The 19,049-nt window shown below is 37.1% G+C and overlaps 1 protein-coding gene across 4 annotated transcripts in view; it reads left to right on the plus strand.

Moving 5' to 3' along the window:
- Positions 1–19,049, plus strand: part of astn1 (astrotactin 1) — a 385,350-nt gene that overhangs the window by 75,176 nt on the left and 291,125 nt on the right. For all 4 annotated transcript variants that reach the window (XM_028473730.1, XM_028473731.1, XM_028473732.1 and 1 more), the window contains exon 3: positions 18,711–18,961. In XM_028473730.1, the coding sequence (XP_028329531.1) occupies positions 18,711–18,961 (251 nt within the window). The remainder of the gene's footprint in view (positions 1–18,710; positions 18,962–19,049) is intronic.

Genomic DNA, 19,049 nt, shown 5'->3' on the forward strand with positions numbered 1-19,049 from the left:
TATATTCAACTGCTGATTACGGAAGAATGAAACAAGCTAGAAAAATAATTAATTTTGATGATGAAAGTTGAGTTTATTCATTGAGAATCTAGTTTCAGATTTTATATAATCATAATAAGAAATGTTCTGTGAGTCTTAAAATATCAGTCAAAATGCTCTAAATTCAGTTGGGGGGCGACCATTGCTCAGTGGTAGAGTGGGTTGTCCAGCAACCAGAAGGGTTGGGGTTCAAATCCCGCTCTAACCGAGTCATTGTCGTTGTGTCCTTGGGCAAGGCACTTTACCCACATTGCCTTGAATGAGTGAGTATGAATTGTGCATTACTGTTGGTGGTGGTCAGAGGCGCCGTAGGTGCGAAATGGCAGCCACGCCTCTGTCAGTCTGCCCTTGGGCAGCTGTGGCTACATTGTAGCTTACCACCACCGGTATGACCGTGTGAGTGACTGGTGTGAATGAATAATGGTTTCTGTAACGTGCTTTGAATCTTCTTGAAGAAAGCGCTATATTAATCCTAGCCATCATTATTATTATTATTATTATTATTATTATTATTATTATTATTAAAATGGCTGGCAGTGAGGGGGATATATGTTGTAAAAATAGTTGGCAGCCAATGAATTAAGATTTGACTTGAATGGATTGAACAAGGACAAAATTTCATGTATATATGTAATAATAAATGACACAAGTTATGAATAATATAATTTGATTTAACTTTTCATCAGATACCTTAACGGTGAAATTCATAGCTCCTCATGTAATATATTGTGTTGTTTTTCATCTCACCAGGACTTTCCTGGTTAAGTAAAGGTTGAATGAGTGACATTAGATTAGGGCATGCATAACAAACTCTGGCAGCAGAACATACATCTTTATAGTCTTACATTTTCCTGCAGAATGTAGTTATTTGAATGCCAGTGCTGTACCAGACCTTATCTGCTATGCTGGTGAGGAAGGAAATTAGTACTTAGATCCCACTGCTTCCCCTTCTTGCTTGAGGAAATGTATATTTATTAGATCATAGATATGCCACACCTACTCCCAGCGCCCTTTTCCAAGCCCAAAGACATTACCCTTGTGCTTTGATGGATGATATGTATTTTCAGACATTGAAAGCATATTATCGCTGCATACACAAATGATTAGTCAGCTTCAGAAGGCTTTTGCCAGCAGCTACTTCTCCTTAACAGAGACAGGGCACTTCAACACGCTGAATTTCAACAACCTCCCGAACTCGATGCTATGTCATATCACAGACCTTGACTATCTTCTACATGTTTTGAATGCAAAGTTGATCCATTTGGAGCGTAAACCTGAGCGCTGACGATTTTTTTCATATGGAAAGGAGATTCGTGACTTGTTTGACGGTTTTACTCTTTGCCTATTTGATTCCTCCACAGATTAAATTTTCGCTGATGTTTTTTCGATATTTCACAACCCATCAACCTTAGGATTGTGTTTTTGATCTCTCTGATCTGCTAATACCTAATTTTGGAAGCTCAGCTGCAGAAGAGCACCATGATGTTTTTTATGAATGTGTTGGTAGAGGATTAGCGTGCATCTACAAGCAGTCCGTGACAACAGATGGAAGGCATGTTGCCACTGTGCTAGCTGCCACTGCGCTGCCCAGGCCCTGCTGCAGCTTGCCACGCGGCTGGAAGCACTGACCTATAAATCCAAGGCTGTGTCATTTGCTCAGCTCTTTGTGCACACAGAAAATGTCCTGTGACGGCGGCTCTATCAAATTTCTTTAAAGTCAAGATCTGGCCGGATCTGTCTTTTCTGTATCACACGAGATGGCACCATTTGCATAGAGAGCAGTCAGGGACACAGAGAGGTAGAATCATCTTCTGTTTTGCCAGAGGCTCTCCATCGATCAATCCAATCATCTCACACCTTTCAGAAGTAACCAAACCAAACAGTCAATTAGGTTTTTTAAGAAGGGAATATTTTCATGCTTCAGGGTTGGATTTGATCTGCTCTCTCTGTAGACTTCATATTGCTTATTTAGTATTTACGGCTATAGCACCAGTGTGCAACCACTGTTATAAAAATATAATAAATTTAAATATAATATAATTTTAAACAAGACCACTTAGAGTGCAGACCTCCGCCAAATGCCAAATATCGTCTTTCCCAGCTATCAGTGATTCTGGTAAGGTCAATGTATGGGCACCCCTTTTTTTTCTGAAAAATCGCAATGAAATGCACAGTCCAGATTCGATCGAGATGAAATTCAGTACTGTAATTTAAAAACCAACCAGGCGTATAAAGTAAGTCATATTTCATAAGGATCGGTCAATTAAGAACAGAGATATGAATTTTGGTAACAATGAGAGATACCGGATTTTGCAATTTTTCACACCGATCCAGAATCTATATATGGATCTAGATCCCCTCTAAAATCTATTGGAATCTTGGTGTAAGGCAGGGGTGTCAAACTCATTTTTGTTCAGGAGCAGAATACCAACGAGTTTGATCTCAAGTGGGTAATAAATCATTAGTGGGAAAACCAATTATTATTTAATTGGGAGAAAATTTGTGGAATAAATTAAGGAAAGCTGCAGAATTTTAGAAATATTGTGCATTTTTATTGAATTTGTATTTGGAAGTGCTGAGATTTCAACAAGTGAATTAGTTTATAATCTACCCAATGATTTATGTTCTTTTGCTATTTTAATTTCTCCTGTGGGCTGGAATAGATGCTCTAAAAAGCCATATTTGGCCACCGGGCCTTGAGTTTGACACACATGGTATAAGTTCTATTTTAAGGTTACATTTTGTACCTTTGACGTACTGTAGTCCTGCAAATGGACAAACAAACAAATTGCCCAAATATGACCTCCTTGGTAGATAAATTATTCATGGGAGACCTTGGCTCTGGTGGTAGAGGGTTCGTCTTCTGGTTGAGAGGTTGGAGGTTTGATCCCGGTGCTTTACCTGTTTATGTTGAAGTGTCCTTGGGCAAGATACTGAACCCTTAGTTTCTCCCAATGGTTGACTCGCGCCTTGCATGGCAGCTCAGTCCCATTGGTGTGTGAATGAGTGATTAAGCTGAAATTGTAGTGCTTTGGGACTACCTTGGTGGTTATAAAGCGCTATAAAATCAAGTCCATTTACCATTCCTGTCTTCAAGATAAGGAATTACGTTTTAAAAAGAAAAAACAAAATAGGCTGTAATGACAAGTAAAGACCGTAGCTTGGGTTATTTCTGGAGGTTTCAGACATTGAACAAAATGGTCCGATTTGGTTTTGAAGCAGTATAAATTTGCTGTAGAGCAGTAGTTAAAGGAAACCAAAGGTGATTACCTCCTAGTATACCAGATATACAGGTGCTGGTCATAAATTTAGAATCTCAAGGAAAAGTTGATTTATTTCAGTATATCCATTCAACTTGTATATTATAATCATTCATTACACACAGACTGATATATTTCAAATGCTTATTTCTTTTAATTTTGATGATTATAACTGACAGCTAATGAAAATCACAAATTCAGTATCTCAGAAAATTAGAATATTACTTAAGACTGATACAAAAAAAAAGATTTCTAGAAATGTTGGCCAACTGAAAAGTATGAACATAAAGTATGAGCATGTACGGCACTCATTATTTAGTCAGGGATACCATAGTCCTTGGTAGCTTTGGCACTGTGTGCAGGTGCCAAGTCTTGTGGTCAGTTGAGACGCTTCTGATGCTGTCTCTTGTTCAAGAGTGGCTTGACACAAGGAATGCGACAGCTGAATCCCATATCTTGCACACGTCTGTGTGTGGTGGTTCTTGAGGCACTGACTCCAGCTGTAGTCCACTCTTTGTGAATCTCCCCCTCATTTTTGAATGGTTTTGTTTCACAATCCTCTCCAGGCTGCGGTTATCCCTATTGCTTGTACACTTTTTCTACCACATCTTTTCCTTCCCTTCACCTCTCTATTAATGTGCGTGGACACAGCTCTGTGAACAGCCAGCCTCTTTAGCCATGACCTTTTGTGTCTTGCCCTTCTTTGTGCAAGGCGTCAATGGTCATCTTTCGGACAACTGTCATGTCAGCAGTCTTCCCATTGATTGTGTAGCCCACAGAAATAGACTGAGAGACCATTTAAAGGCCTTTGCAGGTGCACCAGGTGTCTTCAATATTAAACCTCTCTACATTATTCTAATTTTCTGAGATACTCAATTTGCGGTTTTCATTAGTTGTCAGTTATAATCATCAACATTAAAAGAAATGAACATTTGAAATATATCAGTCTATGTGAAATGAATGTATACATTATACAAGTTTCACTTTTTGAATGGAATTACTGAAATAAATCAACGTTTTCATGATGCTCTAATTTCATGACCACGACCTGTACATAGTGTCAGATTGCTGGTGCGTTTTTTTGTCCTGGGTCAGCTAGGATTTAATCCAGTGCTACATGAGCAGAATAAACAAGTGTAGATGATGGATGGATGGAAAAATAGATGGCTGGATGGATTACCTTGGTTAGTATTCAGGCTCATCGTCCCGCTTTAAAGTGCACTGCATTACTAAATTATGTTTCTCATTGGGGATCTTTCGTCTCTGTGGTATTTTGTTTCACTCATATTTTTAGCTTTTCAATGTCTTCAAAGGACATGAATGCAAAGCCAATTCTGAATTTGATCATTTAAAACTATTAGAATCATCTTTATTACTTATTACACATCAGAGAAGGATTTATCTTAGATTGCTGATTAAATTAAGCGTTTCAAATACTATTCTTTACCCTATATGCCTCCTCTTGTGTGTGTTGTTTATGATTTGATGGCTGACATGAAATAACAATGCCGCTCATTTATGTAGGCTCAGGTTGTTGGAAATCAACATTCATGTGGTGAACCTTTTACAACTCGTGTTGATACCTTTGATTGTATAAACCTTAAATCAATGCAGCCCTGACCACTTGTAAAGCGATGGCCTCAGCTGAATTGCAGCCTGCGAAAGCCCGGTGAGCAAAAAACACCGATCCATACCAACGCTGTGCGCTCAGAGGATGACACAGAGCTTGAATCTTTGACATGCTCGTAGCTCTTCTGAATTTCTAATGCAGACAACAGAACACACGGTTGGTTTTTTGAACAAAAAAGCTGTCAACTTTAAATTACTGAAACAGCCTGTACTGCTTCAATAATCAACGATGGATAAATACATTTTAAATCTGTAAAGCCTGAATCATTAAATGAGTAACAGAAAATTCCAATACTTTAAAACTGGAGACATTATTGGTTTTCCTGAACAACCATAAAATAAAAGATAATAATCAAAACTAATTTCCATTCGTATTTGATGCATATAATCTTAATGCTCAAATATAGTTGTTTTTTTTCTTTTTTGTTTTTTAAACAACAAAAACAGAATAAATAAAGAACACATTCTCACAAATTTGTGATTCTAAACAAATTCAAGAATTTTTTTGATTATCATTCAATTCTATTGACACTTTATTTATGTAGTGCCAATTACAACAATAATCATCTTGTAGTGCTTGTCAATATATCAAATTCTTTAGAAAAAAACCTAACAATTCCCCCCACTGCATCAGCTACAGTGGGGAGAAAAACTCCCTTTATTAACACTTATTTGTCTTTGCAAAGTTTCTGTCACCATGTTTGCTTACATGTTTTTAAAAAAATAGGAATTCAGGATGTCCTTATTCAATATTGACAATGGATATCTCAGTATCAGAATATATCGGCCTGTATCTAAAATCTCTGATATAATATACATAGTTTTTATTGGATTTGTTGAGGTTATTTTTCAGCATGTTCCAATTTATTTATCAATTTATTTTGATTAAATTGTGGAATATTCTCATATTTTAAGTTGAAATGTATGTACCCGTTGGTTGATAATACACGGGTCAGTTTTTCTTCACATTTACTGTTGCTGACTATTGTTCTCTGTTCCAGTAATATCACTTGATCAAGCCTTTTCTAACATTCCAAGCTACAACAGACATGGCAACTGGCGGCCTGCTGGCCTCATGCGGCCCTTGTCCTAATTTTATTGCAGCCCCCCAACGAAGCATGCAAAATGACAGAAAAGGACATAGAGTAGAAGACAACTGCTCCAAAAATGAACAAAAAGACAACAGTAATATACAAAATGACTAAAAAAATATTCAAATTTTCAGAAAATAACAACAAAAGTACACAAAAAGACATGTTAACTCCGCTAACCCACAGTACTAACAAACAAGCCTAATAACAAAGAAAAAACCCCCACAAAATTACTTTCAAAACTCTGTCTTTTCCTTAGTATTTCAAGCTCAAGATTGATCATTATTCTAAATGCTGACATGAATGTTGATAATGCGGCCCTTTGATCAAACAAACACATTTTTGTGGCCCCCGCTGTGATTGCCCACCTCTAAACTACGGTAAGATAAAAGTATGTATGATTTGTGTTGATAGTGTATTGGCCAGTATCCAGTGCTGCAATATAAGTATTGTATCTAAAATAAAATAAGTTGAATCTGGACATTCCTGATAGTAATTCAGTGTTTATACAAGATTCAAACCATGGTATAAACATGAGGGTAACTATTCAAACATTGTAAAAGAGGCTTATTTTTTGTGACAATAGAGCCCATTAGTTTTACTCACTTAACACAGTATTGCCAGAAATGAGACACTTCTACAGTTGAAATTTAATGTAAAGAGATTCTCTCTTTCCGCTCTGTGTCTCAAGGCTACGTCTCACCGAGCACACAGGAAAAGTATGTTGGAATTCATAAAGTGTCAGCATCAAATGATTTCCTCTCCCTGTTGGGATTTGAGCTCGGGCCAGTATCTTATTTAGCAGACTCCATGCTTTTATTAATTTACTGTAGATTTGCATAGCAGCAGAAAACATTGCAGGGGGCTTGGCTGGTTTAATTTAATGAAAGGCGTAACACTTTACACAGAGAGGGGGGAGAAAGCATCACAATGTTTTGGTACTGAACCGGCAATAATGATGTTTTTAATTCAGTTTTGTTAATGTCAATCATGCATTTAATTTGTCATTTCAATAGGCTGCTCTACACGCCTGCTAAAGTATTTGTTCAAGGACTTTTCTGTTTATATTCCCCTAATGTTTTGAATCTAAAAATGAGTTATTTTCTGTAGATAAATTTTTAATAATAAAAAAAATACATAATTTAAGTCTAAACTGAAATGTGATGCCTGTTTGATTTTATACTTTATTTACCAAGGTGAGTCGCATTGAGATTTATAAATAAATGACCGTTTTTCTGCCATTATAAGACATTCTGTTCTTTTGGACGGAACATCCTGTCTCATCTAATACCAGGAGAATTTACTTTCTTTTTCATGGATAACATCTGCATTATTATCCCTTTTTGATTGATGGCCCTATGGAGAATCCAATTCAGAAAACATTAATCATTGTGTAAATGAAACTCAACAATATTTGCAGGGCATCACAGTTTTCCCAGTGCTTATATTGCATGATTGCAGTTATTTTTAATTTTAATAAGTTGAAAAAACTGACAAGATTCTTCAATTTTCCTCAAGTTATTACACAATATTGGTCACAAAATGCAGGAAATTTAAAGTGAAAATCCTGTTAGGACTTATATCTGTCACTTATTGCTTGGATATTGTCGATTTCTTGCATATTTTTTTATTTTATGTATAAGTAGAAGTGCTCATTTTCTCCACTTAAAATCTATGTCTCTCTTGAGATCAAACTGGCCCTTATTTGGCCCCTGAACTGAAATGAGTTTCACACCGCTGCACTATACACTTCTAATTTTCAGAATATTTGTAGAAAAAACAATAAAATTCTGGCTTTCCACTCTATAATCTGAGATTTGGTGAATACATAAAGTGCATAGAAAAGTAAACACAAATGGTTGCCTGGAGTCCCTGAGGACCATGATTCTGTAGTTAAAACTTAACTCCCAGCACTGCAACAGGAATCACATTTTCTTCCTTAATCGAAGTAACCTCCTTCCTTTCAGGATGAGGAAGAGAAAATAAAAAAAGATCCAAGAGGTGAAGTTTTCCTGCCAAGCTGTAATGTCAGGAGACACAACACAAACGATAAAGAGGAATATTCTGAGTTCTGTATTCATTACAGCAGTGCTACTCAATCTGCTGGTGTCAGAGGGGCACGCCAGGGTGTTAACCCCAATAAACTCTAATGGCAGCATTGCCAATACCTGTGTCGCTTTGTGCATGTCAATTATGCCAGGGCTTTTCTTTCCTTGAACCGTTAACATTAAATAGTAGCAGCCATTCTGGGGTCTTTCTCAAATGAATGGAGCAATACACAATTAAAACTTGTCTTATAATAATATATATATATATATTTTTTTTATGTGGTCATAGAATCATTTTTAACAAATGAATAGAAGGTACTTGAATTGATGCAATGGGGTTCCGAACAGAGAAATAACAGCAAGCATTCAATTTTAAAATGGGGAATTGAAATGTAGATATTATACAAATGTAAAATGCTGGCGTTTGGCTTTTCTTTTTAAAGACTAACAATGTGAAGTAGAGCTATAATCGCGCCAAAGAATTTATTGCTAGAACGCTACCCAGACACGTCCGAACTTGAATGAAGCCGATTTCTCTTTATGCCAGAGGTTTCCTTTTTTGGGTCCTGACCCCATTTTGATGTCACAAATGTCCAACGACTCCAAAAACATATTTTTTTAATGATGTTTATTAAAGTGTGTTACAAATACAGAGTAGCCAAAGAGTGCGCCACCTCAGATATTTTTATACTGCATTTTATTTTAACTAGATTTATATTTGAGAAAGTTTAAGTGTAGGATACAGTTATTTGATATTTATTGTGTGTGATGTGTATTTGAAAAATAAGAAGAATACAATTTAGTTAGTTTTACCTAAGTTTTAATTTCATTTTTCTTTTTTTTTCTTTCTTTTTACCAATTACTGGACATTTCAGGTGGCCTCACTTTGATTTCAGGCGATGCCACATGGGGTCCCGACCCAAAGGTTGAAAAACACGGCTTTAAGCCCTGCTGGAGCCAGATTTGTAACAATGACTTGAAATGTAAAATTGTTATAAACATTTTTTTAATAAAACCCAAAATAAAAAACCTGGTCAATAATGTAACAAGTGCTAAACCCGAAATGTAATAATAATAATAATAGTAATAATAATTAAAACATTTTTTATAACTACTGGTCAATAATGTGACAAGATGCTGCACCCACAACGCCTTTATTATTATTGTGTGTGTGTGTGTGTGTATATATATATATATATATTTATATTCACATAGGCATTTGTGTAGAATACCACTCTACATTGAAGCAACAAGCCATTTAATTCATTAATCTTTCACTCACTTTATGATTATTACACTCTTAGGGGAAAACGGTTTTGCCTGCCACATAATGTAATAACGAGGGCAAAAAGTTTTCACGTTTTAGGATCAGCATTTTGTTACATTAATGACCAGTTGTTAATTTTTTTTTCAAAACCATTTGGGTCATTGTTGCATATTGGGCACTAACAAGCCCAAACCTGTTACATTTGCCACTACTCGGTACGTACCGGTTTTCCTCTGCCTGAAAACATATGGTAACACTGCTGTAACACATACACACAACTCAGGGACCTGCTCTCTAATGTGAGAGCATACAGCTCCAGAACAAGTCTTTTATGCATTTTTAACATCATTTATTCATGTGCCAGAAGCCAACCTTTGATTCACCTCCTCAGCATCCATTTATGCATCTTTCTCACGCAAAATCGAAACACATTACCTGACGGTTCGTTTACTGCAAAATGCCCGTGTTTTATGTTTTTGTTCTAGTTTGTTCCCAGTGTTCCCCGTGATATCACCTCACTCTATGGGACATTCAAATTTGACGCAATTTGGATATTTCTGTCCCCAAAATAAACATCCGCCATTGTTTTGCCAAAGCTTTAAGTTGTGAAGTCACATTGGCACAGTATTTGGCAAGCAAATACAAAAAAATAAAAATCATGGGAGGAATAAAGTAAAAACACTTGCATTTGTCTGTGAGACTTCACATCCCGCAATGCACAATTTTTTTCTAGTAATGTCAATAAACCTAGTGGTTTTTTAACCACATCCATTTGTGACACTCTCCAATACTACTTTCACTCTTTCGGCGTCACTCTTGAGGCTTAAAGTGCCTATGTTCCTCACATCAAAGCCAAATCACTAAACAAATACTAAAATGCCTTGAAAAAAACCCTTAGATTTATGGCTTTGGTATGACATATTTAGGTATTGAGTTATTTTGGTATACCTGATACGGATGTATTTTTTACTATTCAGATATGACCACAAAAACAGCTTTGGGATATTTATAATATTCAAGTTCTAGAAACTGCTGCTATGGCAACAAATAAAACAAGATAACGTCTACTTAATAAAAATGCACATCTCTACATTGTATATGTAATTTACTCTAAAATAACTATTTCCTTAAATAATGCACAAAACAGCTCAAATCTTAAATGTCATCATTGCAGCAATATTAGAAAAACCATTCACCCCCTTTCACACCCCTTCCTTCCCTAACTCCCTCTTTCCTGTTCCTTTCCCCCTCTCTCTCTCTTTTTATATCCTTTCTTTAATAAAGTTTTTCTTACCCTTCCTTAGGGAGGGCTGGTGATGGTCACAATTATGCAATAAAATAAATGTATTTGTTGAATTGCAATAATGAAACAATCAGTCAGAACTGCCAACAAAAATTATGAGACTGATAAAAACTGCTTCACAGGCTTATGTTTTAATGTCACCAAGAATCCAGAAGTTTGTTTCCAAAAAGATTGAGCTTTGAGGGAGATGCAAACCTTGAGGGCTGCAAACCTTTATTTGATTTAATATATAATATATCTTGACTTTTCACTTTCAGAATAAATCTACATTCATTTTAATGAGCAGTGAATATAACATTTAATGCAATCATCAGCTAAAAGATAATTCCCTTTAACTTTACCTTTTTACAGCCTCAGCTACATTTACAACCATATCAGAGTTCTCCGTTAATATCATATACCTACAAAATATCATGGCTTCATGCTGTATTAACTTTGATGAAACAGACCAAATTGAATCTAATAATACAACCCAGCAGTGTCATTTATTTTCATTTGGAATGAAAGAACCCTGATGTGATGTGCGTGAAACGAGCTTGTGATTTTCCCATTTGTTCACTGTTGAAATCAGCACAGTGTCATGAAGCCTGTGTTTAGCGTTACACAACATTCAGGTTTTAAATATCACACACAAATTAACCCCAGAATTTATGAGTCGGCTTGAGAAGGATGATGATGATTCAATGGTGAAAAGTAACTGATTACAAGTACTCAAGTTACTGTAATTGGGTTGCTTTTGTGTCAACTTTTACTTTTTTGAGTATATTTCTAAATTAGTAATTTTACTTGTACTTACGTAAGTCCATTTTAAAATAAGTAAAGTGATTTGTTACATTACTACACCCACCCGGTACTGAGTAAATTATATATATTTTTGTTTTATAATGTGAAACTACAAAAAATGAAATGACCAGACAACAATCATAGCCGACCAACCAGATTAAATGTAATCCACCATAGACGGAGTTTGAAATTCTTGTCATGGGGGGCAAAAGAAAAAAAAAATGTAATATATATACTGTCTCGAAATTTGTGCCAACCACAATGTGTGAAACATATGCATTACAATATTGCAAAAATGATTAGTAACAGAATTGATAATGTTGACGACAAAAGTGTGCAGCGGCCACTTTCTGCTTCATTTTTGCTGCTGTACCGTACATGAACTGCTGGGAGCAGTGTCGCTTCACCATTTACATTGTGTAGAAGAATTGCGCAACAGAAGAAGAATCAAACGATGGTCACGTGACTCAGGCACCAAAAAGTACAAGTCACTTTTAAATTCATATATATTTTATACAGTCAGTGTTTTATGGCACTTTGTATAATATGTACATTAATATTAAGAATTACATTTTTTTTCAAAATAATTTGGGAGAACTGTAATGAAAACTTTTGACCACTGGGCGGGGGGGCACAATTCTCCGCCTGCCAATCCCGCAAACTCTGTGCAACAGTGTTGAATACTGGTTATTTTCTCAATTTTTAAATTATGAATTGAATTAATTGGTGTTATTTTATTAAAAAAATAATAACCTTTAACTTTATACGGATGCCTTTTTTGGAAAATAAATTAAGTTCCAGTTGGGCAAGATTTTTTCTCTTTCTTTTTAAGTTTATACCTGAGATGTTTACTGTATGTTTATTACCAAAAATAAACTTGGGGGGGGGGGGGGTAAAAGTAACTAATACCTTTTACTTTGAGTACTATTTAATTGAGCTACTTTTTACTTCAGTATTTTATGTAGGATTTACTTGTACTTGTACTCGAGTACAATTTCAATCAAGTAACAGTACTTCTACTTGAGTAGGACATATGAGTACTTTTTACACCTCTGTCTGTTTCTACCATTTTTACTGTGGCTTTGTATCAGATTCACTCAGCAGCCCTGAGGCTAAACGTGTTTATTATATTTCAAAGAGCAAACTTCCCTTTTCTAATCTGGTTGATGTCAGATAGTCCAGATCTTTTGTGCTATCCCCATCCTTAATGCATCATATCCAGAGACCCAAGTGACAGATAGATAGCTCAGCTCTTATCCCATTTGCTCTCTGTCAGCCTGGGAAAGGCCATGTCTTCTTTCATCCATTCAGGACTTACATGACAGGAGTGTAAGTCATAAGGAGCACATCGTACCATTAGAACATCCTCATCCTTTAGTAAGTGGATTATGGAGCTGGAGCGCTGGCATGCTTTGATGTGTGGGTTTGGTTTTATTGGCTTTGTAAAGGGAACACAGTCCACTTAGTCCTGTCTTTGATTCCATGTAATGTTGAGCATTAAACAGTTTTCTCCTCATATTGTTGCGGCCATCCCCTTTTACAACCAAGCACTAATGCAGCCTGATGGGTTTCAGTTACATTTGTTACCGAGGTAGATTTTTAATTGGGAACCATTCAAAGTACTTGACGTTTGACATCTTCGTCTAGTTTGTTCGAGGATCCAGAGTTTCTGAGAGAACGTCTTGATGTCCCACCCACAACAGCTGTACTTCCTCCCCTGCCTCTGCCAATCTACCAAAAGTTACGCCTCTGCGTTTGTGCACGCGCATTGCAAAACACAACAAAGTTGCATAACTACAAAAACTACACATTAATGTTAGTGCCATAACTTTTGATTAAAACATGTTTATTATCTGGCCATGAGAAATTTCGCAAAATCCTGGTCCGTTCGGAATCCTTTTAAAAGCATCAAGTCCCGCCACTAGTTACGCGGCCCCGTGCCAGAGAGGGCTGTTGAGCTTTCAGCGAACACAAAGGGTATTTGTTTCATTTGCACAAGTTGCACCAGAAACTAAAATCCTCTACTCACCTGATGAGAAGTTTGAAGTGGGTGTGGCCAAGGTGGTTTGTCAATTTGACAGAGATCAGGTCACAGTGATCGGTGCTGGTGTTACTCTGCATGAGGCTCTGGAGGCTGCTGACATTTTGGCTGCTGAAGGGAAAAGTATTTGTGTGATTGACCCATTTACCATCAAGCCCCTGGATGCCTCAACTATTGTGGCTAGTGCCAGAGCCACAGGGGGGCAGATCATCATGGTGGAGGACCACTACAAGGAGGGTGGTCTTGGTGAGGCTGTGTTGTCAGCGGTGGGTGGTGAGCCTGCCATCGTTGCAACACGTCTTGCAGTGTCTGGTGTTCCTCGCAGTGAAAAACCACAGGAGCTTCTGGACATCTTTGGCATCAGCACTAAACACATCGCCAACGCTGTCCGTCAGACCTTTGCTCACTAAACACTGTTTGATTTTTCCTTTGACTCATGACTAGCCTGCAGCTTCCAAACCATGATTACATTGAAACTTAACTAAACTTTTTCTGCCATTTTTTTTTTCTTTTAGCTTTGACCAGTGCACCATGTCTACACAGATTTGTACTTTTGATAAGAGAAGTGCAGAGTGGACAGCACCTGTAGTTATGAATACATTATTACACCCTTTGCTTAGATTTATTGCACTTAAAGGCTTGTTGCACTGATAATTATTCTAAACACCCTCATGTTGGGATCCAGTTAAACCACAAACATTCCTGATGGCCATTCCTTTTAGTTTCATACCAATAGATTTCTTTCTGAAACATTCTTACTGCTCATAACTCATTTTCTAACTTTTTTTTTTTTAGTAGTGATGTTGACCAAGTTTTAACATGACTTGGTAGTCTTAAAACATTCTTTCAAGTTTCTGACTTATAAATTATTAGCCCTTTAAACATTCCCAATATTTCTTCAATAAGGTGTTGCTGTCATGGTCAGTGTGTCATCCTCCCATTGCTGTGATGTGCTGAATTAAAATAAATAACCTAATGCTAAAAAAAAAAAAAATGTTCCTCCACCTTTGAAAAGCAGCTCTGAGATAAATTCTGTTGCAGTCACAAAGATGTTTATGCATAAACTTTGCACCCGGACTTTTCTTTTCTTTTTTAGTAGAAGCTTTATACGTTGGCAATCATGGAATTGGTAACTGAAGTTTTGGAGCGCTCCTTGATGGCTCAGTGATAGCCGTTTGCACTGTCAATCACTTTGATTGACAGTGGCCTGCTCCAGGAAGTCGAAGCCTTTTGGCTGGGCGAAGTTGGGGCTTTCTTGCATTTGTATAGGGGTCTATGGGACTAAGGCGGGACTTATATACATTAATGTATATGAATGACCACTGGCAGTAGACCACAGTAAAAGACTAGTTAGGCATTTCAAAAGAATGATACATTAACATAGATTTCTCAGAAACTCTGGATATTATCTTTAATGTAAGGCACATTTTAATGTTGCTGTAATACATTAGGAAATACCAAATCACAAACTTCCTTCAGGGCAAAAATGAATCTTTTCCTACTCAAAAAACCAATTACCTTAAAGGGGTGGTATTATGAAAATATCACTTTATAATGGTTTTGCTACAGTGATATACATTCCTTTAGTCTAATTCAGAGATTCAAAGTAGAAACAATTCTGTTTCCTCCCTCCCTTGTTATTCCACATTTTGTAGAAAGTCAGCTCCAAACGGGCGAGTTGGATTTTCCCCGCTACTTGACGTTACCTAGTAGAAAGTCCTCCTCCTGACAATCCTGTGAGCTCCTTCCTCTCAAACTAGCTTGCAGCTCAAACAAACACTGCGGTTTAAAATAGAATATACATTATACTTTATTGTCATTTGTAAAGTTACATACACACAATGTGTTCTGTGCATCATTTAACCCCTCCCTGAGGAACAGTGGGCAGCAACGGTGTAGAACCCAGGGAGCAGTTCCATTTTTAGTATCCGTTATATTGCCTCGTATCACCTTTGACTTGATCTGACGTGTTTTTGACAAAATGCGCTAACAACGGACTCGGTTGTGGAATTGGACGGCTTCTAACTTTTACGCGGTGACAACAGAGACCGGAAAGAAGAGAGTCTGGCTGTGTTTGTGTGCGAAAAGGAGGAGCTGCTGCTGTTGCTCCTGCTCCTCTGGTTTTGCAGCAACCCACTTTTCTGACTCTAAATTACTGCACGTTGTTTGATTGCGTCGCGTACTATTTGACCTCGCTTTTAACTCACTCCACCAAAGGCCGAATGCGGCCTTTTTTTTTTTTTTTTGCAATACTTGGCCAAATATCTTCGGTTACTGAATATTTGGTGCATCCCTAATTTCAGCTTTTGAAAAAGTTAGATTTCTGTTTGAATTGTATTTAAAAAAAAATTCCAAGTAACATTGAATTGATGAATGTAGTTTTAGTCGGCTTTGTATTTTTTTTTTTTTCTTATTACTTGCCCCATTTATTTTATTTGATTAGCTCTACTAATTAAAAAAACTAAAATTGATTTTGTAAATCTCTGTGTAGGTAAATGTAATGAAGTCAAAAGAAATATATTAAGCCAATTCACGCCAGCGTAAAACAATAGCCATGTATTTTTTATTTTTTTTATTTTAGGTACTTTGACTCAATTTTCAATAAAAAAGGGAAACAATCCATCTCTTTTCTTAAAATTACTACAGTGTGTTCTTCCCTATGCTGTCAACGTGACATTTTATCACTTTTTGACATTTTGTAAATTGCACATTGTATCTGATTAATCATGCTCAGCTGACAGTATTAGATTAGGTAGAAGGGAGTGGTATTTGTGGATGTCATAAAAGTAACATAAAGTATTAAGTTCAAACTAAGCTTTTGTCTGTATTTTATCTAATCATTCTGTTAACTTCCATCATTGAAGTGAATGTATGACATAAGGTTATTTTTATGGAAGGAAGGACTCAAATTAACCTTTTCCAAAAGATCAGGAGCTGGTGACACATCAAGCAGCACATTGAGAATATATAAGCACATTGGCCCTCATTTATCAGCCTCTTGCGTCAAAACAGGTGCAAATTTGGTCGTATGACAGGACCAACGTGAGATTCATGAAACATTCGTATCTGACCAATCCCAGCTTACAAATGATCGGGTGTTGATAAATGCATCAGCTGAGTTTGATCGTCATTAACATTCGCCCTCCTGTTTCGGAGGCCCCGCCCACTGAGGTCAAACTAGAAGCTTTTCCGAGATAAATTTGTGCTTTTTTAGCATTTAAATGCTGTGCTGAAGAGGATCAGTTACCGAGCAGTTGACGTCTGCCACCCTGTGTGCACTGCGCTAAGTTTCCCAACAGAGATCCTGGAGAAACACACTGATATGACGTTTATATCGGCATCAGTCCGCATGCTTTAGACAATACTTTTCACATTAAAAGAAATGAACAATTGAAACGATTAAAAAAAAAAAAAAAAAACCTTAAAAATGACTCAACGTTGTCCCTTGTCTGTGTTCATTATGCCTTCAGCCAAATTTACATAGAATATATCACATTACCGATTACTGCAGTGCATTTGGAAACATTTAAGAAAGTATTTACATTTTAAAGCATGAATGAGGTTCCATTTGCAACTCAACATTAACCAAGAACAACAACAACCTTTTTCAAAGATATCACAGTCTGAATTGCCTAATAAGACAGGTTCACACTGAAAGTGTGTATCCTCACAATGTGTGGTTCGGCCTTGACTTTGAACGATATCACACTCCTTGGCAGGATGATTTGACTCTGTCTGGTTCTGTCTCTGTCCACCCTGCTAACCCGTCCTCAGGGCAGGCTCATTGCTCTTCATCTGTCCATCTTCTACATTCCTCTGCTCCCCCTGCAGGCTCTGAAGCCGCTGCATGCCTTTACCCCCTTGACCGTCTCATAAGTCATTAAATCAGAGTGGAAAGAGCAATATCAAAGTGGTCAGGTGACCTGACCCAGTCATCTGAGATTAGCTCTTTGTAGAGTTCATGTTTGAGCTGATGGTCAAAGTCACAATCATCTTCTCTCTACTCTGCTTTTTCTCCCCCATTGGCTACAAACAGAGCTGAACTGAACTTTTTACATGTTTCAGGATTTTTATTCAAAGTAAACTCTAAAGACCAAACTTATTTGTTGACAGATTTGATGAATAACTTATGCTACTTCAAATTTTACAAATTTTACTTTCTGCAGACCAAACTTGCTCTTTGCTATGGTGTTGTCAGGCTGACCTTTGTGAAACTCAGATAAATTCCTGCTAGCATTGTGGGGTTGCAGTGAGGCCAGTTTACTGGTGAATGTAAATTTTTAATGATGCTGCACACATGGATTCCTAACATACTTGTTGGCTTTAGAAATTGGGTCACATGCAGTTGCTTAGTTCCCTTGAAAACTCTAATAAAGTTTATTCTCAACAGAAAAACTTGTAGCTTCACTTTAATATTATCAGACAACAAAAGGCAATAAAAAAAATCTAAAATCTAACAGTTACAAACAGAAAATGAGTTCTTGTACTATGGATCGGCATACAGTAGACCAGACATGGGCAACTGGTGGTCCTATTTTTGTGCTGCCTTCAAAGTAAACACACAGATACACCAAAAAATAGAACAAAAAACCTCAGCAATAATACACAAAATGACTCATACTAACATACAAATTGCAAAAAAATAGGACAATCAAATTACACAAAACAAATACAAAAAATACACGTTACTCCAAAAACACAGACACATAAACCCCCCCCCCCCCCCTCCCATCAACACCTCCATAAAGACAATATTACCTGCAGCACTTTAATATATGTATATATTTATCCTTTATTTATCCCTTATCCTTTATATTTATCATTATTATTATTGTTTCTGGTTTGTTTTTGTTCTTTGCAACAACTGCCAAGTTAAATTCCTTGTACTGTACTTGGCGAATAAAAACCATTCTGATTCTAAAATGCAAATAAATGAAGGTATGGATGGGTAAGGACATACTGTAACTGCGTAATTAGCTCAGAACACGTGACTTTTAGGTTGCATAAGTTCATCTCAAGTGGAGTACTTTCATTATTATAGACCAATCAGGAGCCATGATAAATGAGGTGTGAATGAAATGCCACAACAGCCTTTTTAAACATGTGAAAAATGACATTGATCTGTATTTTGTTTGGTAAGATTTATCTTAGCTCTCTCCTTTTCACTTTTTCTATTCTCTCCCTATCGCTTCCATTCCCTCTCTCCATTTATGTCTGTCTGTGTTCCAAATGTCACCCTCCTCCCTCAGGGCGGTATGATCGCTCTTTTGCTGTCTGTCCTGTGCCTGGTGCTGATCCTCTACACACGCAGACGCTGGTGTAAGCGACGCCGCATCCCTCAGCCCCAGAAGAGTGCCAGCGCCGAGGCAGCTAATGAGATCCACTACATCCCGTCGGTGCTGATGGGGGGCCAGGCTCGGGAGAGCTTAAGAAACTCTCGGGGTCAGGGGCCAAACTCCAGTGGAACTCTCAGCATTCGAGAGACTCCTATTTTGGACGGGTAAGAAAAGGATTGGATTGGGTGTTGAAGGGTGGAGGTCTGTTGGATTGTAATTGAACCCCAAAAGACCACTTTTTTTGCTGAAAAC

This window comes from Gouania willdenowi, chromosome 17 (assembly GCF_900634775.1).
Source record: "Gouania willdenowi chromosome 17, fGouWil2.1, whole genome shotgun sequence".
Classification (NCBI taxonomy): Eukaryota; Metazoa; Chordata; class Actinopteri; order Blenniiformes; family Gobiesocidae; genus Gouania; species Gouania willdenowi.